This window comes from Bos indicus x Bos taurus, chromosome 17 (genome assembly GCF_003369695.1).
Source record: "Bos indicus x Bos taurus breed Angus x Brahman F1 hybrid chromosome 17, Bos_hybrid_MaternalHap_v2.0, whole genome shotgun sequence".
Classification (NCBI taxonomy): Eukaryota; Metazoa; Chordata; class Mammalia; order Artiodactyla; family Bovidae; genus Bos; species Bos indicus x Bos taurus.
Window position 1 is genome coordinate 15769747 of NC_040092.1, and position 25599 is coordinate 15795345.

The 25599-nt window shown below is 35.9% G+C and overlaps 1 protein-coding gene across 6 annotated transcripts in view; it reads right to left on the reverse strand.

The window, feature by feature from the left end:
- The window catches only part of TAOK3 (TAO kinase 3), a 188703-nt gene that overhangs the window by 28566 nt on the left and 134538 nt on the right, over window positions 1-25599 (reverse strand). For 5 of the 6 annotated variants that reach the window (XM_027566729.1, XM_027566728.1, XM_027566727.1 and 2 more), the window contains 3 exons: window positions 20106-20273; window positions 17584-17790; window positions 6395-6529 (listed from right to left, as the gene is read on the reverse strand). In XM_027566729.1, the coding sequence (XP_027422530.1) occupies window positions 6395-6529; window positions 17584-17790; window positions 20106-20273 (510 nt within the window). Of the gene's footprint in view, window positions 1-6394; window positions 6530-6770; window positions 7125-17583; window positions 17791-20105; window positions 20274-25599 lie in introns of those variants that run through there. The other variant, XM_027566732.1, reaches the window with a different exon arrangement.

The following is a 25599-nucleotide window of genomic DNA, read 5'->3' on the forward strand; positions in this document are numbered from 1 at the left end:
AAGAAAATAATCTGTTTTGCCATCATTATTTTTTTAACATGTATTTATTTCATGATAAAAAGAAGAATTAGTTTGAAATATATGTATATGTTTTACTTTCTTGTGTCTTTCTGAAGTTCAATTATAGAGGAAAAAAATTCCAATCAACTGAAAGGATACCATTTAGTTCTTTTCACATTCACTTCTTTTTCAAACAAATATGGCAGTAAAGTGTCTGTTTTGGGGTAATGAGTTTGAGACATGTTTCACATATAAATTTATTTTTTTCTTATTTGATCATCCCTTTCTTAATCAGAGTCTCAAAGTTGAGGCATGGCACACTCTACATACAGCCATCATGACACATTTAAAACTTGCCAGCATATTGTTTGGCTTGTGGTCAATAAAATAGTCTCAGGATAGCCACTTCCCTAAACCAGGTAGCCTCAAGATAAAATGGAAATGAGTTGTGTCAAGAACATTTTCTATCCTAATTGGTGGGTGAGTCCCTGTGAAGAGGGTTGGTCCTATCACATACCAGATCATATAAGCATGTGGCAGAGACAAATTACAAGCTCACCATATTATCACTGTACATCACTGAATGTTGGGAGACATTTTGCTTGTAAATGAGAATGCATCCCGTAATTTGGATAATCACTTTCTTAAACTCCTAATATCACCTTTCATTTGTTACAACCATAATTTCTAAATTTCAAAGTAATTGTCTTTTCAGGTACATTTAGAGTTACTGAGTTTTAGAGTTCCATGCTCAAGTTAGATAGATGAATTTAAATAAAAGTATAATGATATTTCATTTATCAAGTCTAACATGAAATACATTAAATTATTATAGTTATGTATTCAGTATGTTTTAAGTTTATAGTTTGTGTTTTATGAATATACTATCTGGTCAACAATGAAAAATCACTCATAATTTTAATCATGCTTTACGGTTTACACAATGTGCTTTCACATGTAATTTATTTCTTTAATTTTAATAAAGCCTGGGATTTGAACTAAGGTCCTAGGCTCTTGAATTGATTAAGGAAATTCATAACACCAAGGCAGAGAAGAAAGGAAACTTTCTGTTATGAAGTAATGGAAGGAACCAAACACCCCGGAGAGTGAGAGCTGGAGAGAATGGTAAGTCTAAACTACAAACTGAATAACTTGAAGATCTGAAAAAGTTATCAAAATGTAATTGACTGGTTTTTACAACGATAGCCTCAAAAATGTGATCAGCGAAAAATGGGTAGTATCATCTTACTACACTAAATAGGTTTCTGGGAGATAAATCTCATTCCATCCCTCCCTAAATAACTGATCTTGGGCAAATTACATAATTTCTTGAAGTCTAACAATATCTTCATTTGTAAAGGGGAACTACTGCGATGATGAAATAACACTTGTGCCTAGCAAGGTGTCTGACACATAGGAGATGTTGAATATATGTTGGTTTCCTTCTTCTGCCAAACTAACAGAATTTTTTTTTTTATTAATTTTTTTTAATTAATTTTTTTTTTCCCCTCAGCATTTCTGGTGATGGAGACATAGTATAGAAGTGGATCCAAATTTGCTGTGTGACACAGAGAGCTCAACCCAGTCTCTTTGACAACCAGAGGGGTGGGAATAGGGTGGGGGGTGGCAGGAAGGTTCAGGAGGGAGGGGAAATATGTATACTTGTGGATGATGCATGTTGATGCATGGCAGAAACCAGCACAATAATGTAAAGCAATTATCTTCCAATAAAAAATTTAAAAAAAGAAGTGGATCCAAGAGAAAGGACAAATTTAACAATAAAACTGTACCTGTATCCAGGTTGTGGATTATAAGTATATATAATTTCTGACTCTGAATTAGCTATTTCATGTATCTGGAATAATATATAAAAATAAAAAAACCATAAATGAAGACTGAACTTTTTTCAGGAAGTTTCTGTAGCCATTGAATTCTACCCTACTTATTCCAGCAAAATTTGGTCCTAAAACAAACCACTTCATTCTAAGTGTACTTTGTGCCTATCCCAAGTACAGAACATTGCACTAGGAGGCTAATAAACAACTTACTAAAGATAAAAGAGGAGTATGGTGGCTGATAATGTTACCCTCTTAAGAGATCAAAGCCAACTTACAAGACTAATTATGTGGAAGAATAAAAATAACATAAAACTGGCTACCTCAGCCCTTAGAACAAATGAACTTTATAGCAAGTTCTTAAAAAGAATAGAACGAGTCACATACTGGCATCAGAAATTTGTCATTCCACTCTTTATAACACCTAGGGAAAAAAAATGTTTCAAATTCATACTAAAGTAATGACTGATCACAGGCAATTCTGCCTTATACAGAAAAACTGACATAAGGAGCTTTGAAATGCACACTTATAAATCCAAATTCTCCTGTGATAAGAGGACTGGAAGATACTTCATTTATTCATTCATTCAACACTTTTATTGAGAGACTATGGTCATGTGAGTTGGGCGGTAGCACAAGTGAAAAATACTATCAGCAATGATCTTAGTGAGATTAAAAAACCAAGAAAAAGGAAAAGAGGAGATGTGCAATATTTTGATAAGCAGCCTCTGGTATATTTATGCTGAGGTTCTAGTATTTTTATGCTTGTCTATCAAACTCTTTCAGGTACACAATTTCACAGTCAGCTCAATGATTAGGTTGCATTTTTAAAAATCAATTGAAGATTTCATTTTTATATGAACTTTTCTATTGAATCTGGTAAAACCAAAGTGAAAGAATCTATATTTGAATGGATAGAACAATCATCATCTTTCTCTCACATGCTTTCCTGGAGACTAGAAATTAAGAGTTTCATGCCCCTCTCCCTAATGTGCATTCTAACATAAATCCACACATGTAGCAAGACCACTGCATTCTAGTTAGAATTCCTTTACAAGGCCATACAGAGGCTGAACTATCTTATAGAATGGCCTTGGTGCTCTCTATAGTAACATCTACTTGGGAACTGCCAGGGACCCAGGACACTATGAAATTTTAAGAAATGACATCAGATGTAACAACAGCTGAAAACACACTTATGGGTCACTAATTTAATTAAAATATTATGGTCTCCATTCACCAATAATAAAAACTCAAGGAAAGCACATCTCAAGAGTCTAAGAAGTCAGATGAGTAATTCTGAAGAACTATATAAATAATTCTTTTCTTCAGACAACAAATCAGCCCAGTATGAACTTTCTTACAGAAAAAGAAAAAGAAAGGATAACATAAAAGAGATTCTATGAAATGACATTCCTTCTAATTTTTCAAAATAAGGTCAATAACTTCTGCTCTTAAATTATATACATATATATATCTGTAAAGTTTCCTTAGAGTTTACTCTGGCATCAAGGTCCTTTGTTACAAACATAATTGTGCAACAGTCCATGATAATGTGTAAAAAAAAAAAAAATCTCAGTTTTAAGGTGCCAAAATAATAAAAATATCTAGTAGTAAAAGCCTGTAGATCCCTGGCTTAATATATTTGTCAGCAGCCCCATTCAAAAGCACAATGTAGAAAGAAATGCTAAGGGGAAAAATAGCAGAGCTAGGCCTCTTACCAGTTTATGTAGAAGAGGTAGGCTGATACAAGAAATTTGAGGAATTGTAATTATTTTTTTTATCAGTTTGCAAGCCTGTTTAAAACAGACATCACTCATTTATCTAGTAACTGAAAAACTAATTTCTAAATTCTTTTTCTTCTTGTTGTTCACTTTTAGATCACTCTGTGGCTTGCTAACACTTCTGCTAGAATGTTATAAAGAAAGAGTAGGACCAAAATAAATAAATCAGTATAGTATTTCTACTAACTATGAGATGTGAAGTTTCAACAGTGACTTGATTATTTAAACCCCAGTCTTTCATTTTTCTGTGATCTTGTTCTTACTTTTATGTCATTTTAAGGAATTTTAGACTTTCTCACTTGAGTAGGGATCCACAAAAAATAATAAGGTGTGAGATAAGTTTTTAAAAATTAGATACTTCCTTTTGATGTTCCAGTATTCTGATTTATATATTCCTATTGGAATTAGCCTTTAAAATAACATAATGATAGCGGAACTGTAGTAATCGATAATACACATTAAAATATCCATACCAACAGTTAGATTGTCCAAAATGGGACATGGAACAACTCAACACCACATTACTTTTCCCTTCATTATTTTTTTTCTCCCTAAAAACCATTCGATACAAATACTGCTGAACTCTAATAAACTTACATCAATCCCACTCTGACTCCCAAATGATCACATTTGCAGAAAATTTTACACATAAACCAACTTATTCTGTGATTACAGAAACAGCCTATCAGCCACTCTGTTTTTAACTTAATGCAGGTGCAGGGGCCTTCTAGCAAATCAAAAGTCCATCAGATAGACTGATCCCAGCTGTTCTCTGAATGGGCACTAGGAAGTCTGCAGGATTCAGAAGGGCTCCTAAGGACTCTGCCTGTGGCCCTGAGATGGCCTAGTAGGGAAGCAGCTTTCATCATCCACAGAGAGGGAGACTGACGGCTGATGTACACACAGAGTAGCCCTGGGTGAGTCCACAAATGCAAGCGTGAGATCATTCTGGCATGGCAGTAGTGATCTTCCTGGGCGGCAGGAGAGGTCATGAATATATGATGTGGGAATGAGGGTGTGGCAAGTTGACAGAAGAAGAGAACCTGTCCTAGAGAGGGAAAACCCACTTGGTACAATGTCTGCTTCAAATATTCGAAACCTGTTTATGGAGCCCTGAATCTCAAGGGCTGTTGATTTCTCTCATTTCAACATGCATGAGTCTGGATAAAGGTACAAGTCTCAGAAGAGTCAGTGGTAAGTAGTCATATTCCAAACACACCATATTTCTTCTTTTATCAGGTATCATGGTATGAAGGTATTTATTCTTTAATAATTTCATGATACTTTATTTAGACTCAAAGCATGTTTTATAGTTGGCTTAAACAATCATTAGCAAATACAGAGTGGACATTTTAAGATCTCCATTACACAGTACGGCATGCATTTAAAATGAAAAATTGTTCATTGAAGAGAATACAAGAAACTTCTATACAAAGGAACTTAAAGGCAGGCTTATTTATAAGCAGCCTAAATTAAATTGCTTGCTTTTAGACAGCAGCAGGCATAGCAATATGTAGGTGCTTTAACTTCCATTTTCCTTATATTTTGGGTTTTTCAAAATTACAATCCATTATCAATCCCAAAGATAAATGAAGCCTTTTAAAACACTTGAGAATTACAAGTGGAAATCAGATTTTAAAAATAGGACAAGAAAAAAATCATCATTTCTGGGTCGGCCTTGGATGATGTCATCATAGGTTCTAAATGTAATAGCTGGGCAGTGTACACTAACTCTTCCTGCCCATGTGACCTCTAACATCAATTCAGGCAAAACAACTAATATTTCAATAATTTTTTTGGCTGAGAAGTGAGATTTGGAAACAAAAGATTAAAGAGAGTTTAGAGTGCCAAGGATGAAATGATGTGAATGTGTGTGTGTGTATGTGTGTGTGTGTGTGTGTGTGTGTGTGTGTGTGTGTGTGTGTGTGTGTGTGACTATGAGTGCGCACGCGCACGCGTGGGGGGCCAAGGGGAGGAGGCATGAAAACTAACTCTTCCAGCACACACCCCTTTTGCTACTACAAGGGCATCCAGCAATCACATTTGCAATAGTAAAAATGCTGAAGGATCCTACAGTATCTTTGCGCCCACAACCATCCCCACCCTCTCTTACAAAGCCCTTCTTGTTCTACGGGTGCCAGGAAATTCTTCAGGGGTTAAATGGGGAAGTGCAGCCACTACCATTGTTGCAATAAATAAATGAATGAACCAGAACGAACCGGCAATCCATCCTTGGGAACCAAGTATCTTATTTCCTACAATTATATACGTTAGCCAGCAACCATATATATATATATTTTTTTAAATTGTGTTTTATCTTTTGATGTGTGTGTACACATTACAGACACACATGCATCTATACAAAAAGGAGCATAGTGCCCTGCATACACACACATCCAATACCTTTAAGATATTTTTTTAGCATTATTATTTCAATGAAAAGACAAACAGCTTTTACAAAATTAGATACATTAGCAACTTCATCTCAAAGGCCTTTTATTTTGCACACACAGCATATATAAATACACACACACACACACACACACACACAAAGGGTTTTTTTTTTCCATGCCGTAGACAATGCTAAAATATCTGAGATCAGGTTGCTATGCCAACAGATTTTTTCTAAAATGAAAAAAATTATTAGGAGGGAGAAAACATTCTTGACTCCTTTCCTCCCATCCATGAAGCCGAGAGAGGCTCAGGGAGGGCGAGAGGCTGCCAGATGGGGAGGAGGGGAAGGAAGGGAAGGTGGGTAGAGGGGTGTTTGCTTACCAAAGATGCTGATTTGATCGTGGCAAAGCGCTCTCTGTTCCGGTAGTGGAGGGCCTGGCTCTGAACTGACTGGGTAGGCCGCGGCTCAGGCCTGGGATCGCCGTGGCCCGCCTCATCCCTTATGAATACATGATCCTGCAGAAATGGATAAAAACAAGGAGAAAGTCCAGCTGTGCTCTTTCCTCGCCGGCTGCCTCTCTCTCACCCCTCTTTCTGCACAAGCACTGCTGTTTGAAATGCATAGTTTAGCTCTCTGCTAGTCCCCGCAGCTCCCACGGTACAAAATGAATAAGCAACACATTGCAGCCTTCAGTTAGGAATGTCAGCTGATCGCTAGTGGGATGCCTTCTGAATCCCTGGCAGGCTTTTTCTTTACCTCCAGAATTACATATATGCAAAAGAAAAAAAGAATAGAAAAAACAAGGCAATGTACAGACTCCTTAGAACAGTTTGCTTAAAACGCTGTAACCAAATAATTCCTTTAAAAATGTCATGTCCATGTCTAGCAAGGAGGATGCTGGTGGCTTTTAACATAAAAGCGAGCCTCCGCCTCATTCCCTTGAAAGATCTGCTTTCTCAATTTAATTTTATTTGAAATCTGTTCGGTAGGATCATCGTTCTGCCTAGAACCAGTGTAGGCTTGTGCTGAACTGCCTCTCTATCTTGTGCTGGGAAGATTCGGCAGTCACTGAGGGATCCTGCTTTCCAGTCATGATCGTACACAGTTCTAGCACCTTCTCTCTACAGCTTCTGAAAGGATTTTTTTTTTTTAGATTTAAAGAGACAGGCATACAATTTTAACCAAATGATACTTTCACAAATTCTTCCTCAACTCTGTGTCAGTATGGTCACAAGAGAGAGTATAGCTGGAATTTAATGCCCTTGACTGATTTAATCAAGTCTGTGCTTCTTGACGGGCAAAGATGATTAATCTTATTGTAGTGCCCAGTGAAAAATAACATTCCCTGGAAGGATAATAATGGATGTTTCTTAAATGCCATTGAAATGACTTTTAAAGGGGAAAATGCTTTCAAAGGGCGATGCTTTGCTCTATAAAAGATGAAGTGGTCAGTCAGTAAATAGCACTAACCTTTCAGAAAAAAAATTACTATAATAAGTAATAACTCAGAAACATGTACAACCATGGGGGATTTTCAAATAGTACATGTTCAGGATGGGGAAAGAAAAATTAATTCTCTTATTGCCCTGGGGTTTTAGGAGAAACCATTGTGAGAAGTCAGTTTTGCATTCTGTCTCTGGCTATTTGGAATCTCTTATAATTGCTCTTTCTTTCTTCAGGAAATAAAATTATAAAGAGGTTTAAAAAACAAAATTTTATTATATAGTGTAAAATGTTGACAAGTCAAAACATATAAACTCCTTGAGGAAAATTAAATTTTACACCCAGGTTTCTAAGTAAAAGAGAAGAGCCATGATTAAATTTATCACTGGGCTAATTTTCTTTTCCCTTTTATAAAGTTAGAATGCTTCAGAATGTTGCGAGGGTATCTACCGTTACATCTATATTTAGATTTTTTTTTCAGAATTACTATATTGTGGCCTATTTTGCTTTCAAATAATTAAAGTACCTTTAATGCCACTGAAGACATATATATCAAATTTGAGGGGTGCTCTACCTCTGTGCTGTCCAATAAGATAGGCTTTAGTCACATGAATATTTTAATTAAATAAAACGTAAAATTCAGTTTCTCACATGGATATTTTAATTAAATAAAATGTAAAATTCAGTTTCTAAGTCATTCCAGCTATGTTTCAAGCTAGCCACTAACTATGGCTACCATATTGAACACTGCAGACATAAATAATTTCTATCATTGCAGAAAATTCTATTAGATGGTGCTATAGATTAAGAATGCATCTTAACCCATATTTTTGAAATTTGTAAAAAAAAAAATACTTGATAGGTCAACTTAAAATTTTCTTATCATCTCCTTGGAAATCTAAACTCTTATTTCACTGGGCAAAGAGAGATTAGGTGCAGGATATATGCACCTAGATTTATGGTTCTAAAGATGAAGGCCCTGAGATCTACTGCCATTCAGATTATTTATTAATAAATATTTATTCTGAATATTAACTCCAAAATCAACCTTACTTAATATTATAATCCCAGAAAAGCAATAAGCTTCTAAATGCCAACAATCAGAAGAGAGAGGCTCAGCAGAGGCCTGTGGTTTTACAGGTCAGAGTTTTGGTATTAGTTAGCTAAGTACACTTACTGAGAGGGAGCTCTTCAATGCTGTGGCAGCAGCTAAATTTCAAATTTTAATAACTTGGTTTACAAAGTTAACCAGTGACATTAGAATCCACGCTATTCACATAACAGAATAAAACAGAACACATTCATGTGCAAATAAGTATAACTCTAATATTAGTTTTCTATAATTTTCTAATAATTTTCTCTCAGATAAAAATTAACACTTGTAGGTTAGGACTCTGCTTATCAAATTAAAAGTCACATCATATTAGCTAAGTTTTTAAACTCAAGGATACTGAAATACACTGGAAAAATTAAAATCTGAAATCATAGTGATTTTAGTTGACATGAAGCAAATTAAATGACCAACTATGGCATATTTTAAAAATAATGCTATTTTAGAACTTAGTCTGAGAGAATAGGTCCAAAATTTTAATCTACTTTAAGTATAATAAATAATATTAAAAGTATAATCCCTTGTGTTCTTCCTCATTTTTTTTTTAAATTTTATAAAAGAATTCTTAGTTCCTGTAGTAGCTTTGTTACAGAGATCACAAACATTAAAAGTCTCCAAATAGATGAGAGACCACAGGATGAGGCAGTATTTTCATCTAACAGTAGATATCCACTTCAAGAACACAGGGATAAATTTTAAAATATTCAACACCACTGCTTAAAGTTCAAAATTCTACAGACAACTTAAATAATAATGCAATTTTAAAATTAGGGCAATGTGACTTGAAAAGCAAGTAAGAACTTATTAAACTATCAGCTTTATTGGGTATGTACTCTGTTGGTTATATCACCCCTTCAAGCAATAGCCCCTTTGAGAATGACTGTACCTGCCTCCCAGAGTTTCCGACCTGAACACATTTTAAGATCAATACTGGAGTGGGTCAATTTGCTATTTTATGCAGTTAAGCACCACTGCATATGATTTACAAATGAAGATGAGAAGACCAACATCTTCTCTGACGCTGAAGAATGATTTTTAGAACAAATATCATGTTTTACTTTACCAAGACAATATATATGACTTGCTTATAGTTTATCCTTAAAATCTTATCCAGAAGTGAGCAAAATAGCTCTCTGAAATATACGGTTTTGGGACCAGTTTTAAGTAAATTTATAGTGTCCTTTCATTATAAAAAGAAATAAAATTTCTTCAGATTTAAAAACTTTACTCTTATTCCCTGGACAAAGGGCTTTACTTTTATGTAGAAGTTTTCCCCTAAATGTCTGACTATTTATGCTTCTGAAGTGATATGGTGTGATCACTCGCTCAGAGTTTCTAGATTAACTTGAAATTAACCTTGGAAACCACTCCACTGGACTCTATTATGCTTTCGGTATATCTTTATCACACTCCTCATCATACTTATACTCATCTGTGCATGAGACTGTGAGCTTTCTGAAGGCAGAGTAAATGTGGTTCAAAAAACCTCAGTCTTTGCAGCACCTATCATGGTGCTTGATACTTTGTGGGCATTCAAAAAATGTTTGCTGAATAAATAAGCTCAAGAATATAGGTCTGAGAAGATTCTGAGAAAGTGACTTTTTTTTATTATTTAATAGAATCCTAATTCATATTTCATAAAAACCTGTCACTTTGTACTTTAAGGCAGTTGCAAAACAGTGACACACACACAAGCACATCTTTACATGGGGGGATTGGAGGGGATCTAAGAATGGCTCTTTTTTCTGGTGATGAGAAGTCTTTTTATAGATTCCCATACCTTTCACACTGTGGAGAAGGGATCAGCAAACTCACCATCTTTTTTGTTTTGTTCACTTCAAAATGATTAAATAATTGCCTAAGCAGGTGCAACTATCAAAAGCTGGGGCTAGAGGAAGGGGAGAAGATGGAAAAGGGTGTCTTCACCTGGAAAGATAGCTGTTAGGGAGAAAAAATGACTGGCAGAACACTGAAAGAAGGTACCATGGAGGGGTGGTTTGTACGACTGCTCTGTTCAAGAAACATTATCTTCATATATTAATTTACTTTTACTTGGCCAAATGCAAGTTGAAGAGTCAAAGAAACTGCCCCGCTCTTCAGCAAAAATAATAGGAAAGGCCACTGAAGCAAGTGAAAATTAAACTAGAACATCCTATCCCCTCGAGGACATTTCTTTCTTTCCTCTCACGAAAATGGGGAAAGCTGTTCTTTTTTTAAATAAGGGGAAAAGAAAACCCTCACTAATATTGATTAATGGAAAGGGTCAAGGAAAGCTTTAGGAGTTAGAAGAGAACAAGTTTTTAAAAAACTGATCTCTAAACAGGGGCCATGATGACTACAGTTCATTAGGCATACTAGAAACAACAAATTGATTAGTGAACAAAGAATTTTAATACATAAGTCTCATGATCTATATTAACAGAAGGCAGCAGCAAGCAAAAATAATTGATTGTAGACTTTAACAAAATAAAAATATACCTTTCAATTGACAAATTAAAAACAATAGACTTTTGTTGCTTAGAACAAAATTAAAATCTGCTTGCTACTGCTGTACACCCAATGGTTAAGGTGTAGGGTGGAGGCTCAGAGGCAGCCTAGGCTACAGCAAAAAACCCAATCTGGATTAAGAGTTTACCCTGGACTCACTTGTGAATAATCAAGAACTGAGGTGTAGAGTTGTGTCCCATAAAAGTTCATCTTCATGTTAGTTCACAAAACATTTATTGGGTGCTTACTATGTGATAGGGATTTCCCAGGTGGCACTAGTGGTAAAGAACCTGCTTGCCAATGGAGGTAGACTAAGAGACACAGGTTTGATCCCTGTGTCAGGATGATCCCCTGGAGGAGGGCACAGCAACCCACTGCAGTATTCTTGCCTAGAGAATCTCATAGACAGAGGAGCCTGGCAGGCTGCAATCCAAAGGGTTGCACAAAATCATACACAACTGAGCAACTTAGCATGCATACATGCACAATGTGCTAAGACACCCAGCTAGGTGGTATTTGAAGAGAGGTGTCCTGGAGAAGCAAAGAGTCTAGAGATGTAGTGATAGTCATATTATTGGAAAAAGCAGTGTGGCAACGCTACAACGGAGGAAAGAAGTGCGTGCCTAAAGTTTATTTTGTCAGAATATACCTTTAGACTTATCAAACCATTCTTGTTCAAAAGGAAGATTGGATTAGGATTTCTTCAGGGCCAGGGAAAGACCAGAGTAGAGGCAAAGATTGTAGAGAGGGAAGTAACTTGAAAATCTGGTGTTAAAGGAAAATTTTCAGTGTGCCACTTTGCATTTTTTGGGCTTGATCTATGATAGGTCTGTCCTCCTAAAATTAGGTTATCTTTATTCTGGATGCAGAACAGTTAGTTGCAAATCACGCTCTTAATAGTTATACATGGCCCTTAAAAGTAAGTTTACTTCCTATACAAAATGGGCATTCTGTTCATATATATGATTTGACTAATTTAGCATATGTCTGCAATCTTAATTGTAACAGTCAAGAGCGGGGAACAAAACAATTCCCTATCCTTATTCTTACATTTTAATATTTATTAAGCCAGTTCTTATTGTCAAGAATACTGTTATTGGAGACAATCTATTGTTTAAATCTTTCAAACCATAAAAATAATACTTAATATTATTCAAGCCTTTTAAACCATTATGTTCAAAATAGCACGGTGTTTAGTATCTGGTAAGCAATTTATTCATTGTGTATTTTTTGTTTGTTAATTCACTCATTCCTTAGATATTTACTGAGTGCCTATGCTGTGCCAGGTACTGTTCTAAGGTGTTGAGATACAGCACAGAACAAGGTAAGCATAATTTTGGCTATGATGACATTTATACCCAAATCATGAAATAATGAATTAGTACATAGTATAACTTTAGATAGTGACAAGTATAAAAAAGACAACAAAATAGGATAATGAGATAATGGTAGAACATTATTTATAAAATGATAATTCAGTGATACATAGGCTTTTCTATATCAAGGTATCTCTTTACCAAACAACTTGAAAGTCACATTAGACATTTACTCTTTTAAAATTTACAGGAATAGAAGCACAACATTTTAGAGCTAGAAACAATGTTGGAAATCATACGGAACAACTCCTTATTTTACAGATGGAAAAACTGAGGTTTGGAGAGGTTTGTGACTTGTCCAAAGTAAAATAAAACTAACAGTGGCAGACAGAACTTAAAACTAATTTTCTCATTCCTAGAGTCCACACCTAACTTTCTGTTGAGAGTTTAAGATCCTACTTTCTTCACAGTGTCTTATTGATTTTGAAAAATGTATTATTTATTACTGAAAACATATGTTATGTAGGAAATAAATAAGTTACTTTTTTTAAAGCAAAAAAAAAAAAAAAATCCCACTTTATGTTCCCAAGTGAAAAACTTTGAATTCAAGTAAAAAAACAAATATGAAACTTATGAAAAATTTATTTCTATTATGTTTAAAGACATGAAGCCCAAGTATAAGGCTAAATGGGTTTCATGAAGAGATACCATTATTTAATATTAAGTTTTTATATGCAATGGGCTTCCCTGATGGCTCAGGTGACAAAAAATCTACCTTCAATGAAGGAGACCTGGGTTCTACCCCTGGGTTGGGAAGATGCCCTGGAGAAGGGAATGGCAACCCACTCCAGTATTCTTGCCTGGAGAATTCCATGAACAGAGGAGTCTGGGGGGCTACAGTTCACGGGGTTGCAAAGAGTCGGACATGACTGAATGACTAAGCACATATATATAACATGCTCTATTTTTTTAGCCTGCTTCTATGTTTTCCTTTTTTAAATTGTGGTAAAATAAAGTTACCATCTTGATTATTTTTAAGTGTATGGTTCAGTGCTGGACTGGAAGAAACACAAGCTGGAATCAAGATTGCCGGGAGAAATATCAATAACCTCAGATATGCAGATGACACCACCCTTATGGCAGAAAGTGAAGAGGAACTCAAAAGCCTCTTGATGAAGGTGAAAGTGGAGAGTGAAAAAGTTGGCTTAAAGCTCAACATTCAGAAAACGAAGATCATGGCATCCAGTCCCATCACTTCATGGGAAATAGATGGGGAAACAGTGGAAACAGTGTCAGATTTTATTTTTCTGGGCTCCAAAATCACTGCAGATGGTGACTGCAGCCATGAAATTAAAAGACGCTTACTCCTTGGAAGGAAAGTTATGACCAACCTAGATAGCATATTGAAAAGCAGAGACATTACTTTGCCAACAAAGGTCCATCTAGTCAAGGCTATGGTTTTTCCAGTGGTCATGTATGAATGTGAGAGTTGGACTGTGAAGAAGGCTGAGCACTGAAGAATTGATGCTTTTGAACTGTGGTGCTGGAGAAGACTCTTGAGAGTCCCTTGGACTGCAAGGAGATCCAACCAGTCCATTCTGAAGGAGATCAGCCCTGGGATTTCTTTGGAAGGAATGATGCTAAAGCTGAAACTCCAGTCCTTTGGCCACCTCATGCGAAGAGTTGACTCATTGGAAAAGACTCTGATGCTGGGAGGGATTGGGGGCAAGAGGAGAAGGGGACGACAGAGGATGAGATGGCTGGATGGCATCACTGACTCGATGGACGTGAGTCTCAGTGAACTCCGGGAGTTGGTGATGGACAGGGAGGCCTGGTGTGCTGCAATTCATGGGGTCGCAAAGAGTCGGACAGGACTGAGCGACTGAACTGAACTGATTAATCCTCTCCCCAAATCCCTAGTAACTATCATTGTACTTTCCATGATTTTGATTATGCTAAGAGCCTCATATATGTGGAATCATACAGCAATTGCCTTTTTGTGACAGGTACATTTGTTCCACTTAGCATAATGTCTTCATGGTTCAACCACATTGTATTAATGGAATCTGGCAGAATTTCCTTCCTTTTGAAGGTGAATAATACTCCATTGTTTGTATATAACACATTTTGTTTATTCATTCATCATTTACATGGCTTCCACCTCTCTGCTGTTTTTGTGAATAAGGCTGCAATGAACATGGGTATACAAAAATCTCTTTGAAATCCTTCTTTCAATGCTTTTGGATATATACTGAGAAGTGGAATTGCTAGGTTATATGGTAATTCTAGTTTTAATTTTTCAAGGAACCACCATTTTCCACAGTGGTTGTACCCTTTTCAATCCCTACCAGTAATGAACAGGGTTCTAATTTTTCCATATCCTCAGCAACACTTGTTACATTCTGTTTTTTTAAACAGTGGTCACTCTAATGTGTGTGATGGCTACACACATGGGTGGTATCTTACTGTAGTTTTGATTAGAATTTCCCTAATGATTGATAATGTTGGAGATCTTTTCATATGCTTATTGATCATTTTCATATCTTCTTTGGAGAAATGGTGATTCAAGTCCTTACTCACTTTTGATTCCAGTTGTTTTCTTTTTTTTTTCCTCTTTCATTGTTGCTGTTGCGTTTTAGGAGTTCTCCATATATTCTGGATATTAATCCTTTAAAGATAGATGATTTGCAGGTATTTTCTCCCATTCCGTGGGTTTCCCTTTCACTCAGTTGATTGTTTCTACTATCTTACTTCCTTGCTTATATTTTAAAATTAACTAATTCATAGTTTTATTTTCAGATGTTTTTCAATATTTTTCATCACATTACCTCTATATTTAGTAATTAAATAGAAATACATTTTGGAAAAAATTTTCCTGACAAATATTTTCTGTATATCAAACACAACTACCTTCTATTTTGGATTATAAATTAAAATCTTATCTTCTTAAAATTACACCAAGGAGAAAAAGGCACTGAAAGGCTCATATTATTACAAGAAAGCTCTATACCAGCCTGCAAAAATTAAAATTAAAACCTCCAATGAGTTCAAGACCAGGGTCTTCTTTCTTGTTGATTATGCCAGTAATCTAATTTTGCTGATTATTCCAGTAATCTAATCTAATTATCTCTCTTCTAATTTTGGGTGCTCATTTGAGATGTCCTAGAGTAAAAAGATCCAACAGAATTCCTTTTTTTTTTTTTTTTTTTTGCTCTCTATCCCCACAAAGCCCTAGAGCTAAAAGAACGGAAAAAGTCAATATCTCTCAGCATCCATGATAACTCCTTCTAAAAAGAGAGCCCAGCAAAACCTTTTCCACCCTTCAAATACATGACCATTTGCCCATGTTTAAATACGGCTGACTGACAATGCTGAACTCTTAGCAGATTTCTTCATCTGCGTGGTATCACTGGTTTCCTCAAAATGCTTTTATGGCTTTCTAATAATCTGGGTCCTTGCTGTCACTCTGGTCCCAATTCAGTCTCCACACAGTCCTCCAAGCTCTAATTTCTCAGATTTTCCCTTTTTCTTGAACGTACAGAATTTCTTATCTCAGGGCCTTTGCACATATTGCTTCCTGAGTCACCCCCATCTTTCACCCCAAATTAGCTAACCTCTGTTTGTCTCTGAAGTTTGAGCTTAAATGTCACTTCACTGGGGAGATTTTCCTCTACTCCCCAATAGAATAAGTCCTCCTTTTACCCAGAACACGTTTTATAATTACACAATCAATTTACTTGTGTGATTATCTGCTTAATCTCCCCCACAGATAATAAGCTCTATGAAGGCATCATGTCTGTTTTGTCTGTATCCAAAGGACCTGCTACAGCTCCTTGCAGATAATAGGGGTCCCCACCAATGTTTGTTGAATAAATGAGTAAGTTAATCAGTTCAGAAAATAAACGTGATCCCTCCACTATTCATGACTAGGCACCAATATATTTTCACATGCTCTTCATCCTACCTGTTTAATTTTCTTTTTCTCCCAATAATAATATACAACCAGCAGACATCTAAGTGAAAAAATTCTTAAACCTGCTCTCCTACTTGGAGTTAGAATGTAATCACTCACATTTATTAAAATGAGTACATATACCAGAGAAGGCAATGGCAACCCACTCCAGTACTCTTGCCTGGAAAATCCCATGGATGGAGGAGCCTGGTAGGCTGCAGTCCATGGGGTCGCTAAGAGTCGGACATGACTGAGCGACTTTACTTTCACTTTTCACTTTCATGCATTGGAGAAGGAAATGGCAACCCACTCCAGTGTTCTTGCCTGGAGAATCCCAGGGACGGCGGAGCCTGGTGGGCTGCCGTCTACGGGGTACCACAGAGTCAGACACGACTGAAGCGACTTAGCACCAGCAGCAGCAGCAGCTGGTACATACACAACTCACATATACCTAATATGGAAAAAGTTATAAAGGATTCTTTTCTATAGTCCCATATTATGAACTGCTTACCTAAGGTACTTAAAACACTTTTGGGAATTCCTCCAAAAAATCATTGATAATTCTGTGCAATACTCATCTTATTGCTTTGAAAGAAGCTTAAAAATAATTTTTCATTTTAAAATAAAGCATATCAAATTATAAATCACAATAGGCTTTGTATGAAATGAATGATCCTCCATTGGAAAAGTAAAGTCAAAACAAAAAACAATCATTAACTCAAAAGTCAGACTATTTAAGCTGACACAGAGCTGGTCTTAGAAGAATTAGAAATGACAAATCCAAGAAACAACAAAAAAGAGTGGAAACTTTTTCTAAAACAAAGAGTATTTTAAGACTACTCAGGAAGAAACATACATCTGAAATACTTCTATAAGGTCACAACCAACATGTTTTACTTTAAAAGTAAAACCAATAGGTTTTACTTAAAAGAAAGCTTTTAAGGTCAACAGTATTAAGGTTATTGGTTTAGAAAGGAACTTAACTGGTTTCTTTGATGTGGAGATTTATAGATTTGTTTTTGTTTATTTGATGGTGGTGGACATCAGAGTATCAAGAGAGGAAGATGAAGAAACAGGCACAAATACAGCTTGCCTAGTCCTTCATTATCTTTTTTACCGAAAAGAACTATCATGTGCTCAGCTGAGTTCCATAATTTCAGCTGTAAAGAGGGAACTAAAATATCTGAATGCTAAGTGACCTGAGTTGGCTTCATAATGATGGGCAAAGCCTAGCACTGTGAAGGGGATCATGAAACTTACTTTCTTGTGCACAACAGAGGGAGTGGAATTTACTGGGCTTTCATCATCATGCATCATGACAAGTTCAGAGCTGCTATCGTCCATGACCTCTTGCATGCTGTTCACGCTGCTGCCCTGGCTGCCTGTACTCACAGACATGCTTGGGATGGAATGGTTGCTGCCCAGGCTGTCCAATTCCCTGCTCAGGCTGGTTCCATGTTCGCTGTCCTATAAAAATGGGGCACTTGGGTTAAAAAAAAAATGACTGGAGATAAAGCACCAATCCATTGACTAAGCTATTAAGTACATTCAATTTTGCAGTGCCAAGTTGCTTTTCTGCCAAATCTGCAAGATGAAACTTTTAATGTAGTGGCTCCACTACTCCACCACCATTTTCAGACATCTCCAATTCACTCTGATGCTGTCCCAAAGGCCTATTCTGGTGTTAGGGAAAGACTGCAGGCTACTGAACAGGGGATCTCTAGGAAAGCTACAAACATAGCAGTGGGCACTTGAAGCTCAAAGAGGATAAAAAGAGTTTTCAGAGATTTGACAAGCAATATGCTCTTTTTGCAAGTCATTATTGAGAAACTTCATATCTGAGCAGGGATATTAATTCTACTGTCCTGGACAGGTAATTAAATTCTGCCTCCCTCAAGCAATTCTATCAAGCTTACCTCTGTAATCTTATTAAATATATCTGTTAAATAATACTGGTATTCATCACTACTAGTCCAAAGACTACTATTTGAGAAATGCTAAAATAATTGGAACATATAATTTATCCATCACAGTGGGTATCTTTTGATACAAGATTAAGTAATATAATTAAAGCAACTTAGTTCCAAATAAACCCTGTTTTCAAAGAAGCATACTCTGTACCTACATAACTTTAATGAATTGCTCTTTAGCCATGGCAATATAAGGAATCACTGACAAAGGTAATTTGAGCAATTTAAGATGATAGATAATACATTATATTTTAAATAGATTTATTTCCCCAATTAAAGGGGCCCATTTGTATATATGCAATCAAGAGATTTTTATATTCCAGTTCAGCTTTCTGAATTTTATTTTTATAATTATTGATAAAACAATTTTATTTTCTTCTATATTAAAAAGTTAAACTAAAATTCATTCTTCATTTTTTCCCCCTTTTTAATCTATTTTTAGAAGAGTCCTTTCTTTTGTTCAAGGCTAATCCCTGCACTAATGCTCTTACTCCTATGCACTTTCTGAGATCCTAATTCCTTAATTGTGTCTCCTTCCTCTATTTTCAACGCCTCTGTCCTGGCTCCTTTCCTTCTGCATAGTATGAAGAGACTTGCCTTATATGTATGTACCTTTCTACATACTGCCCTTTGTCATTTTTCCTTCTTGACCCAGTTTATGAATCTTAAAATGACCAACTTTCACTATCTTTACTTTCTCACTTCCCACTTATTCTATAACCCACAGTAAACGACTATTCATCCTAACTATTCCTGTAAAACTGCTTTTACTAAGGTCATCAAGAAGATCCTACTTGAAAAACCCAGTTAACACTGTTTTTGGTCCTTGTTTAACCTGACTTCTCTGTGGCATCTGATGGTATTTGTAGCTCCCTCCTTGAAGCTGTGTATACTTGTAACATCTATGATGCCTTTATCTCCCCGGTTTCCCTTTTCTTAGGTGGCATGGACTCTCTTCTCATTCTACATTCAACTCCTGATTCATCATCATTTTAATGTCCTTGACCCCCAACCAACTACCCTTTACCCAGACCTCTTTCCTATGTTCTGGATTTGTATTTTCCAATCAAATGCTAGACATCTCTATTTAGGCCTCTTCGACTAATCCTTCTTAAACTATTTGAATAACTTAAACTAAAGTCATCTTTCTGAAAAAACTCCACCTGTACACTGTGTCAATAGCAGATGATGCCAAGACCTTACTCAGCAGGCATCAAACTGAAATCATCCTAAACCAACTCTTCCTTCTTGGTTCTTCTCTGTTCTTGGTACTGACACACTCTAGTCACTGAAGCACAAATGCTCAGAGTCACCATAAGCTCCCCTTCATCTGTCACTGTCAGTGAGAAGCACAGTATTATCAAGTTCATCTCTCTAGTGTTTCTCAGTGTTCCTTCTCCCCAATTCCCATGAATATTGCCCTTACTGCCTCTTGCATGGACTATTACCCAGAAAGTTATCCATTCAAATCCATCTTACATTCTGATGCCAGGATAATCTTCCTAAAGCACAGCATGAAAGTGCCCTGTAACTGCCGGTCAAAAGTGACCCACCTCTTCACTAATCCCACCAGCAGATGACTTATTCTGTCCCCACTATGGACCCCTACTGTGTGCTCTACCTCTGTAACACTGTTCATATTTTATCTTATTTTTTTCAATATCTCTTTTGCAACTGTGCATGTCTCTTAAGGCAAAGAACATCAACTGAATACATTGTTATTTCCCAAAGTGTTTTTCATAGCATCCTAGTCCAGAACTTTTACACATAGTAGGTACCCAATGAGTGTTCGCTAAAAGAAACTCAACCTACTTCTTCATCTTCCTGTGACTCATTCAAGGGTCCATTTCGTGTCTCTTGGAAAAGGATTTTTTTCATTTTCCGGTATTGTAGGTTATCTAGCTCACGAACGGCATCTTTTGTCCTCTGTATAAGGTCAATAAGGACACGAAGTGGACGGTCTCGTCGAACGAAGTCATGCTGATTAAGGGAAGAGAAAAAAACAGAAACTGATAATGAGGAGACATATTTTTAGGTGCAAGATTAAGATGTAAAGATAAATCAACGTAAAACAGTTCTGTGGATTTTGAAGATACAATTTTCATCTCATGTAGCCTCATACCTTGTATAAATCTCATAAAGTCATAATCATGTTTTTTCTCTTCTTCCTCAAGCCACGTTTTGTGGACTTGTTCTAGAATTTACTTGAGAATTCTTGAGGTTTACTTTGCCATGCAAATAATAACAATGACTAGAACTTTAAATAGTAGCTGAGAGCTTGTGCCTTTCAAACCTGAAACTATGTAATAAGCAAAAGCAAGGCAGAGTATAGAATATTCTTGTTATAATCTGCCTCAATCCTCTTTCTCACCCTACACTACCGTTTTAAAGACAGACTTCTGAATATTTTGTTTTCTATTTCTGTGGTCATATACAGTGTATGCTTGAAAATGTGGCAATTATTCCATTTATCTCAGAGGTCAGAATTTTGGCAACTTCATCTTCCCTTTACAGAGCTGTACAATGAGAAATAAGGCAAAAGGGTCTCCAAGGGGTTAAAATATTCACCCCAAGTCCACAAGCTTTTCTTGATGTAAACAAGCTTCACTTTCAATATTATCAATGATCTTTAACACATATTCTGGTTTCCTGGTTTCTCAGCCACAGCAGTTTAGAAAGAGGGAACAAAAGTAGGAGAATAGAGGACTGAGGACTGTTAGAGAGTTACTTGTTGCCAAAAAAAGAGTCTGTTGAAAAGGTATCTGACCACCTGACAGTAAAGAGAAGGAAATTCCATGATTAACACACCAAGCAACCAACCAACCAAATAAAAATGAACTAGGGTTTGTGGACTATTTTGTAAACGGGCAACTGTCCTTCATACACTTTTTTTATACTCCCAAGATCTCATGAAATGCTATTATCTCTGGGTAATCAAGAAGTGGCATTATATTCATTATGCTTTCTTGAGGAAGGCAGAGAAGCATATCACATATTTTGATAAGATCACCACACAAAATGATCAAAAGGAGGAGGAGGAAGTTTTGTTTTTTAAAGGAAAAGTTTCAGTTATGTGGAAAATTCGCTTATGTGAAATTATAATTTGAATATATTGGGAAAATGAGGTATTAATGTGGTAGGCCTCAGATGATGGAATGGATTTAATTTCTTTATAAGTTAAACAGATATAAAAGAGGAGCAGGACCACTGTGAGGAAAAAAAATCTGTATGTCTTGCAGTTCTTCACTCTGACTTTGCTGTCCAGGGAATTGTGGCTTTTGCTCCTATTTTAATAAAATATCTCTTTCTCTGCAAAGAATCCCTTCTGAAAATGAAACACCATTCCTGGAAGGAAGAGTAGCTTGCATATTTGAAGAGGAGAATTTAAGGGAGAAAGCAAAATTATTTGGCTACTTCAGTGCTTGCAATTAGACAAGAATAAATCAGTCTTTAGTAAACTTCAAGATATAATCTAGGATACTGAATTTTAGAGAAGTAGCTCTTAGTAATTCTTTTATTTCCAAGGTGAGGGATTTTAGGCCCAGAGAGGTTAAGTGATTTACCCAGCTAAACAATGCAAGAGCTAGAATGGACACCCAGGTTTCTTTATTTGGGAGTTTGTTTTCTGGTGGTCTACCACAGAGTTGATCATGGTATTAACTGTGACAGACACCTATTTATCCTTCATTCCAATCTCTTTTCCTTGCCTTTCTTTCTTGAAAGTAGTAAAAAGTATAAGACCTGGACTCTACCTTTCTTTGCAGGTATAATTAGCAATGTGACCAAGTTCTGGCCAAATTCTGAGATATAGGCAGAAACCCCAGAGGAAGGCTTTGTTTTCCAGGATAAAAAGCAAGGCACAGGAAGAGAAGGTGTTTTACTCTTTGTCCTGCCTCCTTTCTCCTGCCTGGAATAAAGTCTGAGTCCCGGAAACACAGGAGCCATTTTGTGACCAAGAAGACAAAAGTCAAGTGCAAAGAATGGTAAAGTAGAAGACAGGAGGAGCTATTGAGCTGCTTACAGGTCTGGACTGCTTCTAACACCTCCTTTCCTAAATCCTGGACTTCTTATTGTGGGAGGTAATTAAACCTTAAAATATTTCAAAACTGATACACCCAATGTCTTAAAAACATCTCATGGCCTCCATTGTAAAGTCTGGCCTGAACAGTCGGTTCCTGCTTGAATTTCTAGGCTCCACTCTAGTCACTCCTATTCCCTGTTCCACCCAATGCAGCATACTTGTAGATCATTCTTGTCTCTGCCATGGGTTTCACACCTGCATGTCTTTTCCCCTGTTGTTCTCTCTGCCTGAAATCCCATCTCTTCACTGTTCTCCAAACCCATACAGTTGAAAGGTTCTCAGATCATTTTCAAAGAATGCTTTCATTGTTCTTAGAAATATGTTTACTTTAAACATTTAAATAATAGAGAAATCAATAAAAGATAGTAAAAGAAAATCAAAATTCTGCCATCCAGAAATAAATGAAATATTATTTTAGACACTTTCCTTCCCTCTCTCCCCTCTCTCTCTCTCTCTCAGAATGATGGATATCCAGAAATAATTTTACATGAGAAACTTATTACACATGGTAATTTAAAAAATAATCTATTAAAATAAGGTATATTTGAATTTCATAGAATTAGAGGAGTTTAAAGTAAGATGACTGCTTAATGTTAGTTAAAATTTCTTCACCAAGAGTTACCAGTTCCTAAAAGGCCCTCTAAAGTTAAGGGGGGAAAAAAAAGATCATGTAAAGCTTTAAGAGATTAGAGTTACTTAAAAAAGACTTTCAGTTTAAGAACTGTTATTGACTATCTACCCTGAAAAACAGGAAAATCAGTACATTTACATTTCTTTCCTACCCCTACTTCTTTCTAGGCACATTATTATTTTCACATTGTTAATACATATACTGTCAATGTGTATAACATTTACATTCTGCCTTTTAATCACAGCAATGATTTTACTGTAGTTCTCTCTCTGTAGTTTTAATTCTTTGTGAAGGTGACATTTTAACACCAGGAAGAAAATGTTTGGAAAAGATGGATTATTTTAAAAATATTTGGGAATAATTAGAAAGCCAACTGGAGGAAAAAAAAAGTTAAATTCCTTATAACAAATTTCTGCACCTCCCCCCAAAATCCCAGAAAAAATAATGTCAAAAGTGAAATAAGAAAATAGTATCTATAAGATTTACTACAAATTAACAAGGGAAAAGCCCTCAGACAAATGAGAAAGATCAACAGAGAGTTCACAGAAGAGGAAATAGAAATGGCTTATCAACATAAGAAAGACAATCTAATTCATAATGAGAAATACAACCTAAAATGACAGTGAGAAAAGTTTTCCACTGAACTGATTAGAAGGTCAAAAAGTTTTGGTATTCATACTTTGCTAACAGGACCATAAACTGGGGCATCCTCTTTGGAGGAAAATTTGCAACACCTTTTAAAATTTAAAATTCACATTCCATTTGATTAGCAATTTCACTTCTAGGAATTTATTCTTTGGATATCTGTATATACAGATACAAAATGACACATGTGTAAGGATATTTATTGTAGAACAGTTTGTAACAGCAAAAGACTGTCAACACCATAATGAGTTGGTTATAAAAACAACCATCCATCTGACTATATAATGGAGTCCTTAGAGACGTTGAGATAGTTCTGCATGTAGTAACATGGAACAATACACAAAACACACTAAAACTTAAAATATTCAGGGTAGAACAGTTTGCTACCATTGGTTCAAAAATTTAAAAGGATATTTACTTCCATATGCATAGAATATTTCTAGAAGGACATGTACAAAATTGGTGACAGTGGTTGCTAACTCTAGAGAAGGGCCTTGAATGGGAAGGTTTTCTCACTTTTTATTCTCTCTTCTACTGTATTTTTATCTTTTGAAATTTGTATTGGTTATTCAAAATGAGGAATGTAGTCTCTTTACCATGCTAAACAAACACACAAACTAGTAGTGAATGAATAAATAAATGAATATTGGAGAGCAAACTTAAATTCAATGATCACCACCAGTTCTTTCACAAGTTTCTCCAGTCCCTAATTTACTTTTTCTTCCTTCTTCCCTCCCTCCCTCTCTCACTTTTTGTTTCATTGATAGACTGGCTGGATTTCCTTATCAAGCAATTGAGAAAAAGCTTTTAAGAAAGGAAAACTGCTTAAAATTTGTGAGGCTGGAAAATGTCCAGCTGCATTTATAATTGAGGAGCACCTTAGCTGGGTCACAAATCTTTGGTTTACATTTTCTTTTTCTTAGAACTTTGTAAATATTGTTATATAGTTTTCTGGCTTTGAGTGTTCCTGAAGAGGCAGATCTGAAGTCAAATGGTTTTTTTAGCCCCAAATAAATTTTTTTCAGCCTATTATGAATTTTTCTTTATCCTTTGAATTTAGAAACTAGATACAGGTAGGATTTGTTGATCACTGAAGTTCAGTTTCACCTCCCTAGAAATGCCTTGTATTAAAGAGCAGCTCCTGTCACTCTTTATCCCAGTCCTTGCTTTATTTTTTTGACATTATATCAAATTATTTGTTTGTTTTCTCACTCCTGCATTAGAATATAAGTTCCAGGAAGGCAGGGACTATCTTTTTCTTTGTACCACTGTATGATTTTCAGTGTTTAGAACAGTGCTTGGCACCAGGTAGATAATCAGTAAACATCATTGACTAAATGTTAGGCTTACTTGATTTGGTCCACCAAATCAAATAAGGGTAAATCAGGGGATTTCCCAGGTGGTCCAGCAGCTAAGACTCTGTGCTCCCAAGGCAGGGGGCATGGGTTTAATTTCTTGTCAGGGAACTAGATCCTGCGTATCGCAACTAAGATACGCATGGACAAGTATATATGTGTGTTTGTATACATGCGCACGCATGTGTGTATATACACTTAAGTAAATCAAATAAAATAAAGGTCCTAACATTAACTTTCAAAAAGTATATCTTCAAGTATATCTTTAAATATCTTCTACTCCATGTGTTTTGCTTTCTCTTTTAGGAATAACAGGTTGAAATATATATCTCCTCTGCCTTCCACATGTCATCTTTTCTATAATCATCTTTAGAAATTTTTCTTCTTCATTTAATTTTATTTCCCTCGGGCTATCCATCATTGGAAATACCCTACATGGGTGTGTTTATCATATTAGCTTGTTGTTTATGATATGATTTGATATGATATATCTTTAAATTTTTCTCTTTCATTTTCTTTTTCTACCTCTGCCCATTTGTTTTTTATATCCTTTTGTTGTCTGTTGCCCTATCATCTTCGAGGCATGTTTTTTGC